This window comes from Azolla caroliniana, unplaced genomic scaffold, assembly GCF_043228905.1.
Source record: "Azolla caroliniana isolate FFs.n. ecotype wild unplaced genomic scaffold, voAzoCaro1.0.p SCAF_7, whole genome shotgun sequence".
Lineage (NCBI taxonomy): Eukaryota > Viridiplantae > Streptophyta > Polypodiopsida > Salviniales > Salviniaceae > Azolla > Azolla caroliniana.
Window position 1 is genome coordinate 20,897,276 of NW_028230442.1, and position 26,727 is coordinate 20,924,002.

At 43.7% G+C, this 26,727-nt stretch overlaps 1 protein-coding gene across 1 annotated transcript; it reads left to right on the plus strand.

Moving 5' to 3' along the window:
* LOC147862286 (uncharacterized) lies at positions 1-26,479 on the plus strand. The gene is made up of 17 exons (XM_087323091.1): positions 1-254; positions 918-1,477; positions 18,957-19,096; positions 19,485-19,594; positions 19,681-19,744; positions 19,861-19,971; positions 20,165-20,224; positions 20,678-20,788; positions 22,261-22,333; positions 22,637-22,683; positions 22,794-22,874; positions 23,442-23,477; positions 23,575-23,658; positions 24,674-24,807; positions 24,907-24,995; positions 25,357-25,505; positions 26,249-26,479. Exons 1-17 carry the CDS (start codon positions 1-3, stop codon positions 26,408-26,410), a joined length of 2,265 nt encoding a protein of 754 aa, XP_087179217.1. The 3' UTR covers positions 26,411-26,479.
* The last annotated feature ends 248 nt before the right edge of the window (positions 26,480-26,727 follow it).

The window sequence follows — 26,727 nt, forward strand, 5'->3', positions numbered from 1 at the left end:
ATGACGGATGGTGAAAGGAGGACAAAAAGCAACTACAAACTACCACCTAAAGAAGAAAACTCGAAGAGGGAAGGTTCAACAATACTCGACATAGAAGTCTTGATGGAAGAGGCGTTTGAGAACTTAAAGGCGCAAGTTGAGGCTGAAGAGAAGCTTCAAAAGGAGCAAAAATTGAAGCAAATTATGAGCGAGGAAGAAGAGGCCTCCCAACAAATGCGGATTAATGTTACGGTTGATACAAAGGCCCAAGTTCGGTACCATGATGTAACCATGGGAGAAGACGTGGAACAAGACGCCTTCTCGTCTTGCAAAGAAACAATGGCGAAGAATGAAACAAATGAATCGAGGGTGGCAAATGCCTCTTCAAGCGAAGAAAAATGTTTCGGAACACACATCGTGTCTGAAACATCAAGTGATGAAGGTGCTAGCATGAGCAAAGCTTCCATGATCGAGGGAGATAAAAAGTGTGAGGCTGACATGATTGAGGAGATAGCCACGAAAAACGACATCGAGTCAAAGGTGGCTAAGGACCAGTCAATGACGGATGGTCGTGTCATGACTTTCTCCACATTTGTTCTAGAGACTTGGGCAGATGTGTCGGAAAGCAAACGTGAGACCCAAGAGACGGAAGGTGGCGGCGAGGAAGTGAAGGTCAAGGCTAATACATGCGAAGAAGAAGGAGACGTTAAGCCGAAGAGGGTAGAAGACGATCATGAAGAGACTTTCCCCACAAAAGTTCTTGAGACTTGGGCATTAACCGATGTAAGACCCAAGTGAAGGACGGTGGCGGGAAAGAAACAAAGATCAACGCCAACATGAACAACCATAAGGTGGAAGTGGCAAAGAGTAGCACGACAAAGTCAATGCCAAACTACAAAATTCCTCCACACTCGTTTGAAAGACTTGGGCATTAATAGATGTAAGACCCAAGAGAAGGACGATGGCGGCGAGGAAGCAAGGGTTAAAGCCAATGTGTGCAACAAGGAAGTAAAGCAAAGCAAAATCACGAAAGTCCATGTGTGCGACAAAGAGGTCAAGGAAAGCATGAAGACAAAAGCAAATGTGTGCAACAAAGAGACCAAGCAAACCTCAAAAAGTAAAGATGGGGGCCAAGTGGGCCAATCGGATACGAAAGATGTGATCACAAAATCTAACAAGGATAATACTAGCGTAGAAGTCATAGTCAATTCTAACACAAGAGTATACCAAGAAAGTGGACAAAGTGGGAAGCATACAATGTGGTCACTTAAGGACCTACAAGAGAGCATGTCGTTAAAGAATGGACCACTAAGAGTACTCAACAATAGTACTTCGATAAGGCCTTTGAAAGACATGCATGGAACAAGAAAGAATGATAAGAGAAAATTAGATGACCAAGGAGATGGTCGAGATGAAGGTGGCACATGCATAAAGAGTGAAGCATTATGCTCTAGTGGAGCAAAGAGAGCCATGACAACCGGTTATGGAAATGCAAAGAGTAAACGAAGAATATGGTGGATCGGATGGCAATGGCGATTCGGGTACATCAACGAAAAATTAAAGTAAACAAAAATGGCACCTCATCACAATTGGCACATACCAGTGGATGTGCAGGTTTGGTGGGGGCGAATGTCGTGTGAATCTTCACACACTATGTAAAAAAAATAATGAAATAATTATTATAGATTAGATTAGTAGCTTACTATAGAAAGATGGATATACTCAAGAGCTTCAAAATGTATTTTACTATATACAAAATGGAGAAATACATATCAAGTTATGTGAAAATAAAGTTTGAGAAGATAGGGAAATTAGAACTATCCCACATAGATAGGAAACTTAAGGCCCTGGCTATATAAGCACCTTGAGCTCCCTCATTTTTCATTTGTGCTAAGAGCACTTTGGCCACTTTGTCTTGATGGATGATGGTGGCCAAATTCCCTAAAACTGGAAACCGGCCGGTAAGCAAATTCGGAAAACGGGTCTCGTAAGCAAATCCGGAAACTGACCGGTATGCAAACCGGTGTCGTAGTGTATTTCGTACACTACGTGAAAAAGTAAAAATAATATAACCGATTTAATTACATATAAATAAATAAAATAAGAAAATCAAGATATTTATCACGTGCATAGGGCAAGATTTGAACCTTGTACCTCCACGTAGCCAAACCTCAACTTTACCATTATGCTACCTTATCTTTACTGTTCTATAAATAGATTTAATAACTATAATTGCTTTATTTGCGCCTACCTTTATTAAAAGGTAAATCATGCATTTTTAGAGTGCGTGAATATTTTATAGAAAAACGCAAGCAACTAAAAAGTGACTCATGCACATCTAGCGTGCATGAGCACTATATTTAGCAAATAAAAGCAAGGATTAGAAAAGCATCACATGCACATTTAGTGTGCATGAACATATTAGAAAAAGCATGTAGCTATGCTTAGTCTCTCCCATCACTATATAAGGACGGGGAGCACATTGTAGTTTTTGTTGATTATTTTTCTATAATGATCAATCAATCTAAAATATTCGTGGGATTCACGAATTTGCTAAAATAATTCTCTCTTACTACCTAAATATTGACTAAATATACTAAACTCGTGGGATTCACGAATGTTGCCATCAAAAATTACTCTTATAATCTAAATATTGTTTTAAAATACACTAAACTCGTGGGATTCACGAGATTACTATCTTACTTCTCTTCCTATTATTCATAACTAGCCTTAAGTTGTATTCCTCTTCCTCCTAGTCCAAAACCTCGGCGGTTCCCACCCGACTCACGCAAACGATCCGGAGCCGAAAGGCACGACACAGTTGGTGAACCCGACGTGAAGGTGGGTGGCAAGGAGATGGAGAATCAACAAGAGGCAATGAGCATAACGATGATGATGATGTTCGAGCGGATGCTACAAGAACAACGAGCGATGTCGGAGATCACGGGGGCAGTAAAGCGGCTCGTACAACGAAATGGACAATTCAACGGAAACGATGTGTCATGCTATCTACGTGACTACAAGGCGGAGATGATACGATGTGGGATACCGGAAGGATTGCAAGTGACATCCTTCAATCAGGTGGCCACGGATGAGCTACAAGAGAGAATCCACAAGATACGGCAACAAAACTCGACATGGGGGTCATTCGAAGAAGCTTTACGAGAGGCATATGATTACAAGAGATCAAAGGGACAAGGTCGGCGAAAATTCGACGAATGGGTGGCATCGGAGAAGACCCACCGAAGTGCAACACAAGCATTCCTAGAGTTCGAGCATCGTTTTGCTCGACTCTCGGAGCAGGAACAACGATTGGTGGGGGAGGATAAAGTCCTAATGTTCGTAAAATCGATCGATCGAAAAGAAAGGATGGACATCGGGATCGAACTCGAAGACGATGAAGGTGCGAACGGTCTTACCGAGGATTGGGCCAAAGTCCAAAGGGTATGCCGGAGACATGATGAGAGGAAGATGAGAATCTTGTCAACGACATGGCCGATGAAGGATGGTCGATTGAAGACAAACGATGGAGCCGATATGAAGGCCGAAATACAACATGATGGTGCGACGGAAGAGGGTGTAAAACAAGCTACCCTCTTGTCTTGCGAAAGAACGACGGCGAAGGATAAGGCCGATAACCCAAGTGTAGAAGAAGATTTCGGAATACAAGTGTCCGAAACATCAGGTGAAAAAGGGGTAAGCATAATTGATGTTTCCATAATTGATGCAGTGAAAGAGAGCAAGGAGGACTTGATTGAGGAGGTCACCACGAAAGATGACATCGAATCGAAGGTGGCTATGGACGAATCAACGACGGATGGCCATATCGAGACTTCCCCACCACTGATTCCAGAGACTCCGGCGGTTGCGTTCGAAAGGCAATGTGAGACCGAAGAGACGGAAGGTGGCGGAGAGAAAACAAAGGTCGAAGTCGGTGCATACGACAGAGAGATAGCCAAGAATATGGCTATGGGTGAAACAATGGAGGATGATAATACCGAGGATTCCTACCCACTAATTCTAGAGACTTCGGCAGTTGTGTCCGAGAACCAACGTGAGACCGGAGAGACGGGAGGTGGCAGCAAGAAAGGTAAAGTCGGAAGCCGGTTTTGATGGAAGGTGATCCGGACGGGATTCCGATTCGAAAGAAAGCCGAAACGGGTAAAAGAGGATTCGACTGAAAGTCGACCCGAAAGAAAGCCGAACCGAAAGGAAGAGAATTCGGCCGAAAGACGACACAAACGAAAGCTGAATCGGGCGAATGAGGATTCGGCCGAAAGACGACCCGAAAGAAAGCCGACCCGAAAAGGGGTCGACTCGGTCAAAACCGATCGACCGAGTCTGACTTGGCCGAACGCGAATATGGATGGAAGCCGACCTAGCTGAAAGCCGATCGGACGAGACCGATCCGGAAAGAAGCTAATCCGACTCAATCGGAGGTTGGACCAGTCGAGGCTGGTGAAAACGAGGAAAAGAAAGCCAACCGAAACCGAAACCGATAGATCGAAACCGGGCCGGAAGGAGACCGACTCAATCGAAACCAAACAACCGATTCCGATTCGGTCGAATACGAATCCGATCGGAAGCCGATCAAACTGAAAGTCGATCGGACGAGAGCGATCCGGAAAAAAGTCAAGGTTGATGAAGACAAGAAAGAGGCCAGTAAAAGACCCTACCACGAATGACAAGGGCCAAGAATATGACGAGAGAGAACAAAGAATATGGTGGATCGGATGGCGACAATGGTTCGGGTGGAAAGAATGGGTCTCCTCAAAATGGAGAGACAAAGTTGACATAGCGGGACAAACGGAGGATGAAGGGGAGACAACGAGCATCGGCAACTTCGGCACATACCGGAGGATGTGCGGGTTCGGAGGGGGCGAGTGTCGTAGTGTATTTCGTACACTACGTGAAAAAGTAAAAATAATATAACCGATTTAATTACATATAAATAAATAAAATAAGAAAATCAAGATATTTATCACGTGCATAGGGCAAGATTTGAACCTTGTACCTCCACATAGCCAAACCTTAACTTTACCATTATGCTACCTTATCTTTAGTGTTCTATAAATAGATTTAATAACTATAATTGCTTTATTTGCGCCTACCTTTATTAAAAGGTAAATCATGCATTTTTAGAGTGCGTGAATATTTTATAGAAAAACGCAAGCAACTAAAAAGTGACTCATGCACATCTAGCGTGCATGAGCACTATATTTAGCAAATAAAAGCAAGGATTAGAAAAGCATCACACGCACATTTAGTGTGCATGAACATATTAGAAAAAGCATGTAGCTATGCTTAGTCTCTCCCATCACTATATAAGGACGGGGAGCACATTGTAGTTTTTGTTGATTATTTTTCTATAATGATCAATCAATCTAAAATATTCGTGGGATTCACGAATTTGCTAAAATAATTCTCTCTTACTACCTAAATATTGACTAAATATACTAAACTCGTGGGATTCACGAATGTTGCCATCAAAAATTACTCTTATAATCTAAATATTGTTTTAAAATACACTAAACTCGTGGGATTCACGAGATTACTATCTTACTTCTCTTCCTATTATTCATAACTAGCCTTAAGTTGTATTCCTCTTCCTCCTAGTCCAAAACCTCGGCGGTTCCCACCCGACTCACGCAAACGATCCGGAGCCGAAAGGCACGACACCGGAAATAGGCCGGTAAGCAAAACCGGAACTGGAAACCGCGGTATGCAAAACCGGAACCGGAACTGGCAAGCAAACCGGAATTGGAACCGGCAAGCAAAACCGGAACCGGAATCGGCAAGCAAACTGGAACCGGCTGACAAGCAAAATTGGAACTGGCTGACAAGCAAAATGGAACCGACCGGCGAGGGATTCGGCGATCGGGCGGAACCGGCCCATACGAGGTTGGACGCAAATCGAACGGATAAAAGGATCATTTGGCTATTTAAAGAAAGGTAAAAGAGACTAAAGTAAAGGTCAAGTGGACGGTCGCATGCAACTAAAAATAGATTCAACAAAAAGAAAAGCTATGCAACTAAAAGTAGAGGCCATGCAACAAAAAGTGGAGGCATATGACCAACGAGGAACTCCATATATAATTCCATTTTTTTTCCTATACTCATGAGCTCTCTCCATATTATATTTCTTTTTCTTTTCCTTCTCAACTCCCTTATCTTAGGGAAGCCATATCTTTCAAAAAAATCCTAATTTCCTTACGGAATCCAAAAACCCTAATCTTCCCTACGGAAGCCATAATACTCATATAACCATAATCTCTTATCAAAGCCAAGAACCCTAAATCTCTATGGAATCCATATCTTAGTTTCCTCTAATCTATTATTCTAACAATCTCCTTAAGATAAAACTTTTGTAATCTCAATCTTGGGATTGATTGTAATCTTTCTTTCCCTTTATTAATGAAATTTGTGAATCTTTATCATTTTGTATTAATTGTTTAATATAATCATACGAATCTGATATCTTCCGGTCGGAGGCCCCGGGGTCCTGCCTCAAAGTTCACGTATCCTCATCGTATTTTCGCGACACCGGATCGGCAATGGCGTTCGGGAGGACCGACCGGGAGGAAGGCGCATGCGGTGGATATGGCGGTTCGGATGGAGTCAATGTTTTGGGGACACACAGTGGACGTGGTGGATCGGTTGGAGCTGTTAGCTCGAGGACGTGCGACGGATACGGTGGAATGGGATGCTACGATGGTTCGTGTGGAAGGGACGGGCATGCTCGAAATGGAAACGAAGCCGAGCAAGGTCAACGAGGACACGGCGGACCTCGGTTTTATCGCCATGGCTGAAAAATCTCGCCTCTTCTCCTTTCTTGGCACATACCGGTGGATGTGCGGTTTGGTGGGGGCAGATGTCGTGAAGATTTTCGTCCATAGGCGGAAACCGGGGTGGAATAGGCAAATCGGTGGTGTGCACCATGTGCACATGTATACTAGGAAATGGTGTATAGAAATAAGAGGGGAAATTCTATCCCACATTGTAAGGTCCCTCCCTCCTTGGGCTATAAAAGGAAGGGAGGGGTCACTTATGAGGGGTTGCCTATTTTGAGGGAGAGAGGCATACCACTTAGGTCGAGGGTTTCCTATTCAGTTTTAGGGTTTCAGTTAGGGTTTTCTTCTTGGGTTTTCCTTTAGGGTTTTTCTCATAGTCATTGGTGCGGCCATGGCGGCCACCATTGTAAAGCATTTATGTTTCCTTAAGCTAACTTGTTGAGCATCTTGCCCCATCTATTCTATGTTATTGTCTTATTCTTTCTCACCTCCTCTTGAGCTAAGTTTCCATTTTGTGTCTTATTCTTTCTCCTCTACTCCTTAGTCCAAGACCCCCGTGGTCCCGCCCCCTTCCACACGCATGCGCGTAACAACGCGACACCGGTCCACAGTCTTGTACCTCGTATCCGCGCACGCCGTCTGGTCCAACCTGATCCTTTCCCCGAAGTCGGCAATACTTCATACACTCCCACCGAGCTAACCAGAATCATCTAGTCTTTGCTGAGGCCTTCTTCGATCACCTTCCCGATTTCCCCGAGGGTGTCGTGGAAAGAGACCGCCTCCACGACCGCTTCCTGAATCGTCCCTATGCCTGTTTCTTCTCTCGGCTAATGAAGCTGGCTATCGTACAACCTCCGCTATCGGAGAACCAAAACTTCCTACCTATGGTACATGTGTGGCGATCCTCCGAGGTGCCCGGACTACCGCGGCCCCAAGCCTTGATAGTCTTCTCTAAAAATCCCCTCGGCTTTCACCGCCAAGGGTCTCGCGGTTCGGTCACACGGTTAGAAATTGGACGGAGTGTCGTCCATCTTGGCTCTTCACGGGTGTGTACGCCCAACCGTTATCTAGCAATTTCGTCTCCATACGCGCTGTCGTAATGTACGATTCTCCGAGTATATCACCGGATGCGAGGATGTCTCCTACACGAAGAAGTGCTGGTCAATCTTGACATCACCGATTTCCACCCGCACATTCGGGCCGGCCCCATGCAGCTCCTCCGTGGCGCGCATCGCCGCTCGTATTTTCCACCCGTGCTTGGTGTTGATCAACCACTTGCCTTTCTTGTAGAAGTCCATAGACATCAGGTTGATCTCCCAACCGTGGTCTACTAATGCCACCACTGGCTCCTGGACGTCCCCGATCCTAACTAGGGTCTCCGTAGTGGCTCTTGCCCAGTGCATCTTTAAATAGTGGCTTTCCGCCAACTCGTCTTCCAAGGCCATGTCTTCTAGGTGTGTCATTCGCACCTCCACCGGCCTCTCCGGCTCCGTCTCCGTCGAAAGCCTTTTCCAGTTCACCAAGTCCACAATGGAGTCATGGAATTCTTTCTTGGCGATCCCAAGCACTTCCCATAGCGACAGCTCCACCTTGCTGTCGAGGATACGTTCCTCAAGGACCTTCCGTAGGTCCGTCGTTCTTTCTATCTCGGTGCTCAACCGGTAACCGGCTTTCTTTGCTTTATCCAGTGTGCCAACATCACCAGTGTCATTCTGCTTCGGCCCAGATCGGGTCTCGTACCGTTGCGAGGGTTCGGCCCCTCCGGCTTTTCCCGCACGCTTGTCTTCTACCAGAACTTCATAGTTCTGGCACGCGGCTTCCACAAAGCTGGTCTTTTCTTCGACCGAATCGCTCCACCCGATGATCTCCCAGACTCGTCTTTCCGCACGGTCCGCTTCCTCCCTTCTCAATCGCACGCCGGCGAGGCCTTCTAGCACCACCGGCCAGAACCCAGAGTCTTTCGTCTTCCGGACTTTGTCCCTCCTGACCCGGATTCCTGCCGACACCGAGTAGTGGATGGTCTCCATGTGGCGCACCGCCGCTTCTTCCATCAGTCTCTTCATTCCTCCCCGACCGATATTCAGCTCCAGGGCTCTCCAGGTCTCACTAGCATGCACCCTCCCATTCCATAGGTACACCACATTAGCCCTTATTGCTTCTACGAAGTCCACGTAGTCCTTCCGGACGTGACCGACCGCGTCACACCACAAGCACCGAAGCCCACCCGGAGGCCTTCAGTCGTGAGGTTGCTCATCGTCGTCCCTCCTTGCTTATGCGATGTGGAGGTCTCGCACCATCTGCATCAATTCTTCCAGAGCCGCTCCGCCGGACGGGCCCTTGACCACGCGGGACGAACTTGTCTCAAGCTAGTCTTGGATTTCCTCCTTACATGCCGGCAGGAGTCCCTCGAGGTTTCTTGCCGCAACCACTCTTGCCCCCGACGAGCTCTTGTCAAGCCACTCGCGCCGTTTGTCGAAACGGCCGCAGACCCCCTTTACTATGGCCCAATCAGTCGTCAGCCCATCATCTTTCTCCAACAGGAGACCCACTTGCTCTCGATCCTGCACATCCACAGCTTTGACAAATAAAAGGACACGGCTCATGTCCAATACGGTCTTGTCTAGTGCCGAAAGACGTGCGAAGCGTTCCTCGAACTCCTGGAGGAGCGTCGACGCATTCCTTTGAAGTTAAAATCGTTGCCGGCCACAACCGGTTGTACGTGTGTGGAATAATAGTCAATCTAATGGAAAGGAAAAACAGAATATTGAAACTGAGAATAACACAGATTTTAGCGTGGAAACCCAAACTAGGGAAAAACCACGTGGAGTTCACAAAACTCCGGAACAGAACACTATATGAGAGAAAGGAATATAATCAGAGATCTCAGAGGCAACGACCTCGAGATCCTGCTTCGCCAACAAGCGGCTATGGAGCTCACACGCTTCCACTCACACTCGTTCACTCTCACCGTTACAGAGGCAACAACCTCGTCAACAGTAACTTTACAATAACGCACACATCTAACATGATTGCCCTAAGTGCTTATATACTAATGTAACCTTTCGACTATTTACAAACTTAGCCTTCCGTGTTGGCTATCTCCACGATTTCCGGTTTCGGCCTCGACCGAGTTGCTCATCAACACGGTTCTTCTCACTTCCCATCCGGAGGGACTTGTTTCCTAACAAACTCCCCCTTCACTCCGGCATGGGATGTCTTACTAGTCTGATCCGCTTCCGACATGCATCCCGCTTGTCGAGTATCAGTATTTTGGTCAACATATCTGATCCGTTCTTGGCCGTGTGGATCTTCGTCAGCGCAAACTCTCGATCTTCTACTCGCTCCCGGATCCAGTGATACCTACGCTGGATGTGCTTCATCCTGGAATGGTACGTTGCGTTTATAGCAAGGTGGATGGCACTTTGACTATCGCAATAGAGCCGATATTCATCTTGCCAGATACCGAGCTCTTCGATGAAGTCCTTCATCCATAATATTTCCTTGCCAACTTCAACAGCCGCCATGTACTCCGCCTCCGTGGTTGATAACGCAACCGTCTTCTGCAGCCTCGACTGCCACGAAACAGCTCCCCCTGCATATGTCATTACATACCCGGATGTAGACCAGTTGATATCCACATTAGTCGACATATCCGAATCGGTAAAACCGTCAAGTTGAGGTTTACCAGAACCGAATCGGAGACACATATTCGAAGTGCCCTTCAAGTACCGGAGTATCCATTTGACCGCGTTCCAGTGCTCCTTGCCGAGATTGCTCATAAACCGGCTCACCACTCTGACTGCGTATCCAATATCTGATCGAGTACACACCATTGCGTACATTAAGCTCCCGACGGCAGAGGCATATGGAACCTTCCTCATATCCGCCTTCTCTAGTTTTGTCTTCAGGCTTTGCTTACCAAATAATCTGCAGTTTGCCAAGAGTGTCGATCCGACCGGTTTCGCTTCTAACATGTTGAACTGTTGAAGTACCTTTGTCACGTATTTCTCTTGTGACAACCACAATTGCTTCTTTGACCAGTCCCGGATGATGTGCATCCCCAGTATCTGTCTTGTCGGGCCCAAGTCTTTCATTGAGAAAGTTCGGTTGAGAGCCTTCTTCAGCATCCGTATTTTGGCTTGGTCCAGTCTGACGATCAACATGTCGTCCACATACAGAAGGAGTATCAGGAAGTCGCCTCCTTCAAACTTCTTCACAAACACGTAGTGATCGGTTTGCGTTTTGTGATATCCTTGGTCGGTCATGAAAGAGTCGAACTTCCGGTACCATTGTCGGGGAGCCTGCTTTAGTCCATACAGGCTCTTCTTCAACCGGCAAACCAGGTGCTCCTTCCCTTTCTCCACGAATCCTTCCGGTTTCTGCATATAGATCTCCTCTTCGAGGTCACCGTGAAGGAATGTCGTCTTCACGTCCAACTGCTCTACCTCGAGGTCCATGCTTGCCGCTATACTCAGCACCGTCCGGATGGAAGTCATCTATACTACCGGGGCGAATATCTCGTCGAAGTCCATGCCCTTCTTCTGCTGGAATCCCTTCACCACGATCCTGACTTTTTATCTCGGGGGGTTTCCAGCATCTCCCGGTTTCAACTTGTACACCCACTTGTTCCGGAGTGCCCGATTTCCTTTCGGCAACTCCACCAATTCGTACGTATGGTTCTCATGCAGGGAATCCATCTCGTCCTGCATGGCACTTAACCATTTGCGGCTATGGGCGTCACTTTTAGCTTCCTCGAAGCTTTCTTGCTCCCCCTCATCGGTTAGCAACATGTGCTCTAGATCCGGAAATCTCCGGGGGGGCCTTCTCTCTCTGAGAGGATATCTTCATCCTTGGGCTTCGGTAACTGGCTCCTCCATTTGCTCTTCATCCAAATCCGATTTGGGGTCTTGTCCGGTTTCGGTTTCACCTATTCCTTCTTCTTCAGCCGGTTTTGTCTCCTCACCGTCACCGGCCGGTTCATCGAGTGCTAACCGGCTTCTTGCCGGTTGGAACTGCATTTCATCAAATCGAAATTTTTCCTTACCGGTCAACTCGGAGTTCATTATCTTCTTCTCCGACTCCCAGTCGACGAGTGTCTTGTCCTCCATGAAGATAATATCTCGACTCCGGAACACTTTCTGGTCGACCGGGTCCCACACTCGGTAGCCAAACTCATCGTCACCGTAATCGAGGAATATGCATGGCCGGGTTTTCGGATCTAACTTTCCTCTCCGGTCCTTAGCTACATGCACGTACGCAAGACACCCAAATACCTTCAGATGCCGGTAGGACACTTCCTTACCAGTCCAGACTCTCTGCGGTGTGTCTCCGTCCAAGGGTACTAAGGGTGATCTTTTTATCACATATGACGTCGTTGACAGTGCCTCAGCCCAAAACGTCTTGGGTAATTTTGCATGCGCCAGCATACTCCAGACCCTCTCCCTTATGGTCTCGTTCATCCTTTTGGCCAGCCCGTTTAGTTCCGGGGTCTTTGGCACGGTAAATTCGAGTCGGATTCCCTTCGAGCGATAGTACTCCTCGAACTGCCCCTGGTATTCTCCTCCATTATCTGCTTGAACCGCCTTCAGCTTCCAGTCGGTTTCTCTTTCCACTCTCGCGTGGAGCTCTTTGAAAACGGATAGCACCTGATCCTTCGTCTTCAATGGTGTGGCCCACAGCTTCCGGTTGTGGTCATCTATGAACGTCACGAAGTACTACGATCCGGCATGTGACTTCGTGTCCACTTGACACACATCAGTATGCACCAACTCTAGTGGTGCATTATGTCTCATCGGTGGCCTCGATTGGAAGGAGGTCCGGTTTTGTTTACCGGCCAGACAATCAGTGCACTTCTCCAAGTGCACGTTCTTCACTGGAATGAGGTTGTCGTCTGCAAGCCTCTTCATCCCCTTCTCGCTCATGTGACACAGCTTCTTGTGCCATAGCTCACCGGCAATGTCGGATGCCACGTTCACTTCCTCCGAACATAACCAGGCATTCATCAAGTACAGAGTGTTGACTTTCCGGGCCCGAGCCAGAATCAGGCTCCCTTTGTTGAACCTAATAACACCGTTCTGGATGCTACCCGTGTAGCCTTCATCATCTAGCCGACCGGCTGATATTAGGTTCAATCGAACCTCCAGAACATGTCGAACATCCTTCAGCAACATCTTGCATCCGGTTGATGTCGTCAACCACACATCTCCTATGCCGACAATTTGGCATGTACCTTCATTCCCCATCTGAACACGGTCGTGGTCACCGGCTGAGTAGGATGAGAAGCATTTTCTATCCGGGGTCAGGTGGAACGACGCTCCAGAATCGACCACCCAAGTCATCTCGGTGCCGGCAAGGTTCAGCTCACTCTCCTTGGTGATAAGCATTAGCTCCTCTTCGTTTGCCGTGATTGCCGTCGTTCCTTTCCGGTCCTGCCCTCGCCGATCCGAACTGTTTCGGTCCGATGACTTCTTCGAATCGGTACTGTTGATTTCCTTGTCTTTCCAGAAATGCCGAAAATTCTTCTGGAAGTGCCCCAACTTCCCGCAATAGAAGCAAGTAGGCCTCCCTCTTGACTTTGACCGTGTCCCTGATTTTTCCCGGTTCTAGGGACTCCGGTTCCTTTGTCTTCCATGTTCCGATTCGGAAAGGAGCGCTTTTGAGTCGGGGATCGGTTCCTTGTCCTTCCGACTTGCCTCCTTGTTCAGGATGCTTGTCTTCACCGTCTGCAAAGACAAGTTCTCTTCTTGGCGGGAGGTGCTGAGAGTAACCACCAAGTTCTCCCAGCTTTCCGGCAAAGTACACATTAGCATGATTTCCTGCATGGCATCATCCAAGGGGAACTTGATTGCTGCAAGTTGATTTACATACCCCATGAATGTGCTTATGTGTTCAACCATGCTCTCGCCATCTTTGTATTTCAGGTTTACTATTTTCCTCATCAATGAGGTTCTGCTTAGCGCATTCTTCCTCTCATAAAGACCCGATAGCTTCTGCCACATCTCGTGGGCATTCGTGTTGTTCGCCATGTGCTGAAGGACACTTACGTCGACACACTTTCGGATAGTGGCCACGACTTTCCTATTCAGAAGCTTCCAATCCGACTCCAATACCCCCTTTGGTATTTCTGATATGTCGATTGGCTCGTACAGGTCTTTTACAATGAGAAGGTCTTCCATCTTAATCTTCCAGTCTGCATAGTTCGGTGAATTTAGAACCATCATACCTAGGAAACCGCTCCCACCTCCTTCCATTTTCTGTGTTGCTCACTCTCATACCAGTTTGAAGTTAAAATCGTTGCCGACCACAACCGGTTGTACGTGTGCGGAATAATAGTCAATCTAATGGAAAGGAAAAACAGAATACTGAAACTGAGCATAACACAGATTTTAGCATGGAAACCCGAACTAGGGAAGAACCACGTGGAGTTCACAAAACTCCGGAACAGAACACTATATGAGAGAAAGGAATATAATAAGAGATCTCAAAGGCAACGACCTCGAGATCCTGCTTCGCCAACAAGCGGCTATGGAGCTCACACGCTTCCACTCACACTCGTTCACTCTCACCGTTACAGAGGCAACAACCTCGTCAACAGTAACTTTACAATAACGCACACATCTAACATGATTGCCCTAAGTGCTTATATACTAATGTAACCTTTCGACTATTTACAAACTTAGCCTTCCGTGTTGGCTATCTCCACGATTTCCGGTTTCGGCCTCGGCCGAGTTGCTCATCAACACGATTCTTCTCACTTCCCATCTAGAGGGACCTATTTCCTAACATCCTCCCCTTTCCTGGGGTCTCTACCCAATCCATAAAGTCCCGCTTCGATAACCGAAACGTGTCATCAAACTCGTACCGCTCGAGGAGTTGCACTTCGAATTCCCCCCAGGTCCAGCATCCAGCATGCACCCCAAGCACCTCTATGTGGATGCCCGATGTTGCTACCTGGGGAAACCCAGCCAGACGCCTCTCCTCCGGGATGTCCCTCATTACCATTTCGGCCCGGTAGGCCACCAAATAACTCGTGGTGTCCTTCCCATCGAACCGGCCTATTGTGCCGACAATTGCTTCAATGGCCCTGTCAAGGGCGCCCGTGCCCTCGCGAGCACTTACTATCCGATCGATTGCCGCCGAACGTAATCGGAGCCATAACAAGCTCGACCTTATCCATTCAGATGTGTGGGGACCGGCACAGAATGTTAGTCTTGGAGGGAGTCGATATTTCGTCTCCTTCATCAACAACTATACGTGGCACACATGGATCTACCTCATTGAGCGGAAGAGTGAAGTCTTCGAGTGTTTCCAGAGTCTCCAAAGCATGGTGGAACGGGAATCGGAGAGGAAGATCAAATGCCTGCGGTCGGATGGCGGAAAAGAGTACTTTTCCGGCCAATTCAACAATTATCTACAACAAAAGGGAATTCGGCGAGAGTTCAGCTGCAGATACACACCACAACAGAAACGGTGTTGCCGAAAGGAAGAACCAGACGCTTATTGATGCGGCAAGGGCAATGCTGGAGGAGAAGAGCATGCCCAAATTCTACTGGGCAGAGGCAGTCCGAACAGCTGTCTACATCCAGGACCAGATCGGTGTATTTCGGATGCAAGCCGAATTTGAGACACCTTAAGATCTTCGGTAGCATTGCATATGTGCATGTACCGAAAGAGAAGCGGAGGAAGCTGGATGCAAAATCGGAAAAATGCATCCTAATCGGCTATGCTCAAGAGCAGAAGGGTTATAAGTGTTATAACCCCCGGACAAAGCAGGTCCGAGTTAGTCGAGATGTCGAGTTCGATGAATCGGCATCGTGGTACTTCTTACCGGCTCCGACTTCCGAATCCAACCCGGTGCCGGTGGATGAGGCTAGTGAGCCTGAACCGGCCAAGGTAGAGGATGATGAATCGTGGACTCTGGATGAGAGTCCGGAATCGTTCCGGTTGAGCGGGCCAAATGACAGATTGAGTCAATTCGACCAGTCCTATGAGGAACCAACGAGTAGTGGAGACTCAGCCGTGCACTCCCCGCACAAGGAACCGAGGCGACGGTTCACGCGCAAAGAGAAGGGGAAGAAGAAGATGCCAGAATTCGAAACCGGCAACGATGAGTCGGATCAGTGTGCATCCGACTCCAACAAGGAGAAAGGCGGATCTTCGGCAATGAAGACCGAACCGGCCAAGAAGGGCCTCAAACCGGGTAATAGTGAGTTACATCAGTCCACCTGCCACAAGGATCCCGTCAAGCGGTACGGGTACAATGAGTACATGACGCATCACTATGCGTACATGACTAAGGTGGTGAAAGTGCGTGAGCCGGAGAGTTACGCAGAAGTAGCCAAGGACGCAAATTGGCGTGCCGCTATGGAAGAAGAAATGCGGGCACTTGATGTCAACAAGACATGGGACCTAATTGACCCTCCTCGTCAATGTAAACCGATCGGATGCAAGTGGATATACAAGGTAAAGTACAACGCTGACGGTTCTGTTAACCAGTATAAAGCCCAGTTAGTGGCGAAGGGATACAGGTAGACCCACAGAATCGACTACGACGAGACCTTCGCTCCGGTAGCGAAGATGACGACGGTTCGTGTGGTGCTGGCGGTTGCTGCAGCAAGGGGGTGGCATCTTCACCAGATGGATGTGAAGAATGCGTTTCTTCAGGGTGATCTTGAAGAAGAAGTCTTTATGACTCAGCCCCCCGGCTTTGAATCGGAGATGAACAAGTCGGCGGTATGTCAGCTGAAGAAGTTGTTGTACGGCCTGAAGCAAGCCCCTCGAGCTTGGAATGCAAAGATCATGCACCGGTTGCGTAAGATGGGGTTTGTGGCCTCCAAATTGGACTCTTCATTGTTCATCCGGCAAGGCTCAGCCGATCCGGTATGTATACTACTGTATGTTGATGATCTAGTCATCACCGGACCAAGAGTTCTAGAAATCAACCGCGTCAAATCCCAGTTGTCGGGCGCATTTAAGATGAAGGATCTGGGGGACCTTCATTATTTTCTAGGGATCGAGGTGATCCGAACCCCGGACGGCATATTGCTCTCACGACAACATTACGTCTTGAATATGTTGTACAAGTTCGGCATGACAAAATGCCGACCTGTCTCCACACCCTTGGCCCGGAACCAGAAGCTTCGTCCCAATTCCGGACCGGCCTGCAATGAGAAACGGTTCTGACAAATCGTCGGAAGCCTTATTTACTTGACTATCACGCGACCCGACATCAGCTATCCGATCGGAATGATAAGTCAATTCATGTAGAAGCCGACCGTGGAGCACCTTCAGTGCGCGCAACGGATACTGCGATATGTAAGCGGCACGAAGGACCAGGGCCTATTATACCGGCGCGGTATACCCGAAGAGCTCGTCGGTTACACGGATGCCGACTGGGCCGGCGATGCATCAGATCGTAGATCAACCTCCGGTTACATGTTTTCCCTAGGTAGCACGGCTGTAGCATGGAGCAGCAAAAAGCAACCAACAGTTGCTCTGTCGAGCATTGAGGCTAAGTATCGGGGTGCTACCATTGCCACCTGTGAAGCCATTTGGCTTCGGCGACTGCTGCAAGACTTACGGATCGAGGTACAGATCCCGATTCTGGTCTAATGCGACAACATAAGTAGCATGCAACTCGTCAAGAACCTTGTGTTCCATGCTCGCACGAAGCACATAGAAGTGCATTATCACTTTGTGTGTGAGCGGGTCCTGAGCGGTGAAGTTGAACTACGATATGTTCACACGGATTGGCAAGTAGCCGACATCTTCACCAAGCCGCTCGGATCGGACAAGTTGCAGCACTTCACCGAAATGCTTGGTGTCCAGCATCTCGATGTGCCACACTTGAGGGGGAGAACGGGCAAAGGCAAAGAGACTGCCAATTGCGCTAGTGAGGGAAGAACAGAAGGCGGCAGAGTCAAGAAGGACAGAGCCGACCGAAGGAAGAAGGCCAAGACCCGGACATGGTCCAATGTGGTGAAGGGCTTGGAACCAGAAGACAAATGGGGAGCAACCGATTCGAACAAGAGCTGGAACGAATCAGAGACAGTCGATTCGGTTCAAAAGACAGATTTGGAAGAACCGGATCAATTCAAGGCCAAGCAGACACAGATGCAGCGGAAGTCGATGCCATCGCGGAGGAACAGACGGATCGATAAGCGTCGGAGTCATAGCAGCGAAGGAGCTGAGAGGGGCCTATTGAGTAGACATACCGATCGAGAAGGTCGAGGCACGCAGAACAAGAGGGGTCGCGGCAAACAGAACCAAACTGGACGAGGAGCGCGAGCAAGGCGGAGCGACGCCAGGAGAAGTCGGTTGGAAGAACCGACTGCCACAAAGACTGACACTAGGATCCAACCTCAAGTTGAGCTTGAGGGGGAGTGTTGAAGCGGCAAGCTCAACTGGAGCCGGATCAGCTGAATAAGCCTGAGCCGGCAAGCGAGACGGATCGGTAAGCCGACAAGCAACAAAGCCGGTTAGCCGGGTCCAATCGGTAACCGGAAGCCTAGTATTAGTTTAGACTACTAGGCAATTATAGTCTCGTAGTAAGTGTCAGAAGCTCGTGTGAGCATTGAAGTACGCGGTACTTTTGTCAGTCCCATGAGGACTTGTATAAATAGTGCTACTGAGCACAATTGTAAATGACGAAGGCATATATCGTTTTTGAATATAGCTTTGAGGTTCTGCTCTCTCTGTCTCTCCCGGGTACTCTGTGTATTCCCTAATCTCTCTGTTTTTCTAACGCTTCCGCAAGTAATCGTTTACAGAAACCTTAGCTCTCCTAATTGTGTAGAGTGGCAATATGCACAAGAGTTTTTATGATATATGAAAACCTCTTGTATTCGCAAACTAGAATATGTTATCATGAGTACTCATTAATCAAGATTCAAAACTTCTAACTTCTATTGATGGGAGGGCCTGGTTGAGGACTTAGATAGTTACTTCAACTGATTTTTTAGAAGTGTTCAAGGTACTGGAGACAGACATGGGGGGACATCGGATCGAAGCGGTTCACTATACACAATATGGAGGCATTCTGAAGAACTTGAGAGTAATGACAACATGTGGATGATGGTCTCTACTTAAAAATAGATAAAATGTGAAGGGAAGAAGTGAATGTGGGGGGGGGGGGTGGTATTCTCATGAATTTAATTTATATACACCATAGCTTCTGTTGTATAGCAGGCTCCACAGAACAGAGAACAGAGAACACAGAGAACAGAGACCAGAGCCATATGTGGGTTCTGGGCAGATTCTCTGTCCTGTGCTGGTCTCCCCTCTCCCCTCATCGCATGCTGTCAACTGGTTTCCCTTCAGCTTCCCAGGTTCATGTCCATTACATTTCACCTCACACTAAGTTGAATGCATTGTGATATAATTTAGTAGATTTTTGTGAAGAATAATTGCTTGGATTTTTGGTCGGTTTGAAGAGTTCGACTGAACATTGAGTTCACCATGCCATCACTAGCAAGCTATTAGTTATGTATAGCATACATACATACATACCTACATCCAGCCATCGATCCATGCATATCTCCATAGACAAACACAAACACCCTACCTGCATATATATGTACATATATACACACATCGGTACGTGCGTGCATATACATAACATGTATATATGTGTGTAACCCGTCAATTATATCCACAATAATATAATATAATATGATATCTTTTATGGAAAAAGAGAGAGGAATATTGTATATTTAGGTGAAGAAGATTTTTTCAAGTGAAGAAAACAATTTCATGACATGGCTACGGAATAGGGGAGAGAATGAAGCTTGTGAATCTGTTGCAATGGGAATGTCTGCACATGGAAGGTATGATGACATTGCAAAGGATGCATTTCCAGGCAATGAATGAAATGTCTTGTTTTGCCTTATGTGTTTGTTCTCTATTGAAAAAGGGGATTATTTGCAATAAAGCAAATCAAGGCGGGACACCACATTCTCAAGATATCAAAAAATCTAGTATGACAAAAAGCTACATATTTTCACATTTCTACCACTAAAATACTTCAACGAATTATAGCTCTTATTGACGGTGCACATATGCTCTTTGGTATTCCTAAATCCATTTATTTCAGATCATAACACCTGATAAGCTTCATGATGAAGTAAAGGATTTATTACATGAAAATGTCAGCAGCTATGCCCAGCTTGCTCTTCTTATTTTAGCAGAACAATATTCAGGTCAGGTATGATATTGTGTCACTTTTCTTCTTCAACAAGTATTGTTATTAGGTTGGGGGATAAGGTTAAAACGTGTATGCTGAATGGTGAATATTAGTTTAAAGTGTGACTAGAATTGTCATTGTAAACCGTTAAAATCATCTGTAACAAAAATATGTTTTTTATACCCTATGATTGATGCTAGTTTTCCTTGTGCAGGCATCAAAATGGGCTCCCTATATAAGTTGCTTACCTCAGATTGGCTCATTAAATAATACTGTGAGTATTTAAGTGTGTGGCTATTAATGATGATGGTGCCAATGATAATGATAGTAGTGATGATCTTGATGAGTGAGGATGTCGACATTAATGATTGTGATGATGCTTGAGGACTGGGACATTGATGATGATGGGAATGATGCAGTCAGGATGGAGATGGGTGATGGAATGGAGGTGATCAGGAGGATAAGGAAAAGATGAATGAATGATGAATGGGTGATGAGATGTGATCAAAAGTACATACGAATATAGTTCACGCATCTTATTTTCAAATTAAATAAAGTTGAGGTAGAGATGACCCACGGACACGCATATCATATTCACATGACAGTTAAATAGAAGGATTGCTTGAGAAGGCACATTTGGGGGGTTTAGATTTTCAGTTGCATTCTCTTATGGCCTTTTTGAGGTTCTAAGCAAACCCCTTGGTTTACTTTGCATACCTGAATGCAGGTCTTATGGAGTGATAAGGAGTTGGAAATGCTGCAGTGCAGTTCTAGAGCATACCAACAAAGTTTTTGCTCCAGGGGAGCTCTTCTAGAAGATTTTGTGGCTGTGACACATGTTAGTTTTAAGTAGAAATTTTATGCTTAAATTTATCTTAAGAGGTTCAAAATATTTGTCTGCTATTTAATTAATTGTATTGCATCTTTGTACTCTGTTATTCAACTTCGTAAAACCTTAAATTTTGAATCGTGCTGTCTTCACATTTCAGGCAATATCTGACTGTCTATCTCATATTTATATATCATGTATCTATCACTTGGATTGATGACCTTTCAATGTTAAGATCTCGACTTGAGATCAAAACAATTGTACTGTAATAAAGAATCAAAGATGAGAATCTCATGCTCAACTTTATCTGCATAGGTCATGTGTTACTGTATTCAAACTTCTACATGTTCATTCATTAAGATAATTAACTGTTATGGCAATAAACCCATATATGTAATGTGGATGTTAGTTGTGAGTTATCAGCATGCAATATGTAGGACAAGTTCTTGATGAGACCATAGTTCATTTGCTATACAAACTTCTACAAACAACCACATGGTCAGTCATCACTCTATTGACATTTATAAATTTCATTCAACACAATGCACAGAAAAATTGTATACCAAGAGTCTGCTTGTCTGCTTGTATTAAAAGTGTCCATATGATAAGTATATGTTACGAGTATAACCGGCTAATTTGTAAGGATAAAGGCTGAGATTGAGTTATCTCAATTTTATGGTGGGAGATAACCTAGAGTTACATTATATTTAATGTACTTATTATGTTTGATTAACTCCTATCTATCTATATATGCATAGATTGACACATGCGTGATATTCGTGATATTCTCCATGCGCAATATTCTCAATATTCGAGAATACAAAATGGCCCCAAGAATATTAAAAAACCATTCGTTTTGTAAAATAAATATAAAAAATTATTTATTTATTTAAATAAATGTATTTCACCAAAAAAACCAATTATTAATTAATAGATTATAGTGTTAAGAGAGTTTATGAAACTTATTTTAATTAATTATACAAATATGATTAGTATGAACTTTGAAGATATGATTAGTTTGAAGTACCATTTTTAATGTCAAGATAAAAATATACATAAATTTTGAGGAAATAAAAAGTGAGAGATTAATGAGCCTTTATTTTATTTTATTTATTTATTTATTTATTAAAAATAAAACGACTATATATTTATTATAAAAATTTAGTAGTGTCAAGTCCCCAAAGTCCCTATTTATTGTTAAGTTCCTTTTTTTTTATCTTAGGAAATTTTAAAAAAAAAAGTTTTTTTTTGGAGGGGGAGGGGGTAAAACGAATACTTGACTACCCATTCGTATTCGTATTCGTTTGCATTCGAATGGGAACCCCCACGAATGCGAATATGTCAATCTATGTATATATGTATGAGGGTCCAAAGGATCTATTGCAGATATCTAATGTAAATTCCTATTCATATTCAGAATTGTGAAACTAGTTGTTACACTCAACTGAATTCCCTCCTTTTTTTTTCATGGACTAAATTAGGTTCTTCAACAATGTCCACACATTTTTGGTGACAATGTTTCTTGTGCCAGTTTCCAACATGCATATGCATTGGGTATGTATTGAAGGGTGTAAGAGAGATTTTTTCAGGTGGAGAGATTATTGTTTTTTATTTGATCTGACAGAAATGCTCGCAATGCAAAAATTGTCATTGATGCCTGTCTTTAACACATTGCGACTAGTTATTTTTACTTGTTGAGAAAATAATTCCCAAAGTGAGATATTGCTAATAGAAGTGGTTTTTTTTTATCACTCTCTGTATACTAATGCTTGAACTTAAGGATACTGATATATCATAACAGGAAACAGTGTTTTCAAAAATAATTTCAGAAGTCATCTTATTTGGTATGCATGATAGTGAATTCACGAGCATGGAGGATAGAGGAATCGAATACAGTTGCCCTGGTAATCTTGCTGAATCCTGTTTGGGTATTTGAGATACAATGTTTTGCCATTTGAAATCTAATATTTTATCATTTTGATGCTTATGTTATAATTTTGTTTTGTTTCTGCAGCTCCCGTTTGTCGATTTCCTTAATCATGATGTTTCATGTAAATCATTCTTATCTTTTGATCCAGAAAATAATTATGCAGAGGTATGCATCGATTTTGTTCCAACGTTTCCAATTTCACCAAAACACATATTTAGCATATTCTTGAGTTTGCCTTTTTGAAAAGATCTAAAATGGTTGGGAGTTCTCTGTAATCATGTGTTTCCTTTCAATACTGCCCCATGCAATCATCAGAATATTGTATGCGTGTAGAGAACTGAAGCCATGGACGAGAATATTTCTTTTCTTCATGGTTCTTATTGTATTGCGATCTTTTTGGATGTGCAAGCATATGTGATAAAATAAAGAGTTTGGCAAAGCCCTTCATGTGCTTTGACAAGAAATCCACATTTTATATACATGTCAATTAATTACACTGCCAACAAACATTATTTGTGATTATGTTGATGTCATCTAATAGAAAACTGGAAATCATTCAAAAGGAGTGTGCCAGAACCATTGTATGCTAGAAACTGAGAGTATGAAGAAGGCATACTATAAATTTGAGTTCCCTTAACTCAAATTTCAATCAAAATTTTTATTTTTTGGTTTTCCCCTTTTTGGACGTCCTTTTGATTGTAAATTGATATCATTCAATTTCTTGTCATACAGGTTGTTGCTGACAGAGACTATGCTGCTGGTGAACAAGTAATCTGTTTTTTAGGAGTTGTAATCTACAAATGTGTAGTGAAGTATGGAAAAGAATGCACTTGATCTCTTATTTACAGTTTATATTTATGTGTAGGTTCTAGTCAATTATGGAAGATATGGGAATGATATATTGGCAGAAACATTTGGCTTTACAGTGGAGGATAATCCCTATGATCAGGTATCATTGTTTGAACAAAATCAATTGCCTTGGATGCATTAACTAACAAGGTGTGCTACATTTGATTATGTAGTGAGATTAAGGAAAACAAGATATATATATATATATATATATATATATATATATATATATACATTTTTGGTCATATAGAGTGATTTTTATGTCAATGAATGGTGATTTCTAGAAGAATTGAATTTGGAAAACATATATATACATTTTTGGTCATATAGAGTGATTTTTATGTCAATGGAAGGTGATTTCTAGAAGAATTGAATTTGGAAAACATATATATACATTTTTGGTCATATAGAGTGATTTTTATGTCAATGGAAGGTGATTTCTAGAAGAATTGAATTTGGAAAACATATATATACATTTTTGGTCATATAGAGTGATTTTTATGTCAATGGAAGGTGATTTCTAGAAGAATTGAATTTGGAAAACATAGATCACATCTGTCTATGATTTAATTTTCGTTCCTATACCTTGTTCTTGTGTGACATGATTGCATGGTTTGGAAATTGTGGAGATGATTTCCACTAGTTTTTCTCACAACTTGCGTGGTTTCTTTTGTTTACTTCTGCCAATGATCTCAATTTGGTTAATATTTTGGATTAAATAACCTTCTTAATAACACGTCTGATTGTTTCACTTGTTGATATAGAGCTTTGTACAGCGAATGGTTGATACTTTGTAATTGTTTAATTTTGACATGGTTCTTCAAAATAAAGGTGGAAACGAAATGAGATGCTGTCGGTAATGTTTGATATTGTCCAATGCATCAGAAAGAGCTGAATTCACATAGGCATGCATGTTATATGATTTGGAGAAAATCATTCACTACGAGCATTTCTTCATGTTTAATAATTAAAAGGGATGAGACTATTCTTCTCAACACTTACCCAACCCAGAATGCCAAGGGCCAAAATTATCCATTTTATTTGTATACATGCACGAAACATTACTCAATGATGCTTTTGTGTATATTACGATTTGGACTTTAATTTTGAAATAGGTGGATGTTTGGATGGGTTTATCTGAGAAAGATATTCTTCGTAAGCAAAAACTTGAACTTCTCCATGCACATGGAATGGTTTCACTGAGCGATGTTCGGAATTTGGATAGTGGTGGAAATACATTTGTGATCAAGTTGGGATATGTTAAAATAAAGATTTGAGGGTTTATTTAAAATATAGTTTTTATTTAAATCTTGGGGTTTAACTTATTCTGTATTTTCATGTGAATTAGGGAAGTTAAGTGTGCGAAGGGTCGTGGTAGAGGGATTCCACAATCAATCCGGGCATTCTCTCGTGTGCTTTGTGCAAGTTCTAAGGAAGGTTTGTTCTTCTGGTGTCTCTCTATCTATATATACATGTGTCAGAGAGAGATAAAGCAAAATCATAGAGAAGATTGTTATGGATCCAGTATGTGGCATTTTGTCTCCTAGCCCCTGCAAAAGGCCACCATTTAGTGTGTAAGGAAGCACAATTGACATATTCCGAAGATGGGCTGAGGTATGTTGTTTGTGAACATGAATGATGATGCTATTTGGTTATATCAGATCCTTTCAGAGTACTGAGTGAAATCACATACAAATTGGAATGCCTAGTCGCATCATAAAACATTAAGGGTTTTAACTGCAGAATTTAGGATATCTGCATCACTATCAATAATGTACTTTGTTATCTTCTCTTTTAGAACTTGTTGAAATGGCAAATGAAGCATTTGAGTTGGATGGTCGGCTAGCTCGGCAACCATTAAAAGACACATGCAAAGAAATTGGAGCGATGCTAGTGCTTCTTGCTCATATTAAGTCACTCGTTCAGGATCACATGGAAGCATTGCTGGTAAGAAAATTGAAAAACATTATTGGTTGGTGAAATCCTTAGTTGGTTCATGATCTCTATATCCAAAGCATATATAGAGTTTGCTCTAGTGTGCATCATGTGCCTTTTATGTATGAGTGGATGAAAACTAGACTCTTCTTCTCTTTACTTGTATCCATTGGCGTGAGACCATGGACGTGATATAAAACAATCATACAAAGAAAGCTTATTTCTTCTTTGAGGTGACTCACTCAAGTGATCATAGACTATGGATGTGATGCCACAAGCTCACATAAAATGCTCATTTCTTCATTGAGACAAGACACTATAGTGATACAAGGGATGCAAAGTTGAGATCACATCGAGACACAATGAGTCCTTTCCATTATGTTTCGTTTGCCATTTTGTTTAATGACCGTGGTGATTTAGAGCTCTATTCTCATTGTATTGTGTGTTTTGTGGTCAACCTACTTTCGACCCATTTGATCAAATATTTGAATTTCTGCAAAATCATTTTACATGTGTCTGCTTTGCTTGAGAAGATTGTTAGGAGCATGGATATGCCCTCTTCTTTAATTTTTTTCAGTGATAAGACAGATATTGTGCCATGCAAGTCATTTCATTGTAATTAATTTTTTGCAGTTTGTTTCATATTTAGGTTCCCAATCACTAACATAGTGTATTAAGAAAATGGGAAAATTAATAATGATGACTATGCATTGTTTGTATTGAGAGGAGTGTGAAAGTTTATTTTGAATACACAGGCCCTTGAGATGGAAGATTCTTATCAGATAAACCCAAGGTTGGTGATTCGGAAGGAAATGGCTAAAGATATATTAGGTGGGGAATTGAGAGTCTTACGTTCTGCTTCGGATTGGTTAAAGCAGCATTGTGATGGTTTAATTCACTTGCAAAACATGTCTTGATAAACCTTTCTATGTTTGTAAAGCTGTCATATGAAATCTTGGGCAATTCGAAGTAATTTGCAATGGCCATTGTTGGATTTAATACTATACTATCTGATGAAAAGCATTTTTTAGATTTTGAGCTTGTGAGTTCCACAGCTTCATGAAATACTGTAGTGGTTCGTTCTCAAGGTGATTTACTCTTAAACGCTATATCATATTTTCTTATTTCCCATGAAAATACAAGGCATAACGTCTAAATCTTTATACGCAAAACCTTTAAATCACTTAAAAATGTTATTAGAGGAGTGTAGCCATGAGAGCCTCCATTCATTGCC

Excerpts from the sequence above, each read along its gene's own strand:
- LOC147862286 (XM_087323091.1), top strand. The coding sequence starts at position 1 with ATGACGGATGGTGAAAGGAGGACAAAAAGCAACTACAAACTACCACCT. Across the intron at positions 1,478-18,956 it reads CGGTTATGGAAATGCAAAGA|GCTCCACAGAACAGAGAACA; the intron begins GTAAACGAAGAA and ends GTTGTATAGCAG. Across the intron at positions 24,996-25,356 it reads TTGTGCAAGTTCTAAGGAAG|AACTTGTTGAAATGGCAAAT; the intron begins GTTTGTTCTTCT and ends CTTCTCTTTTAG.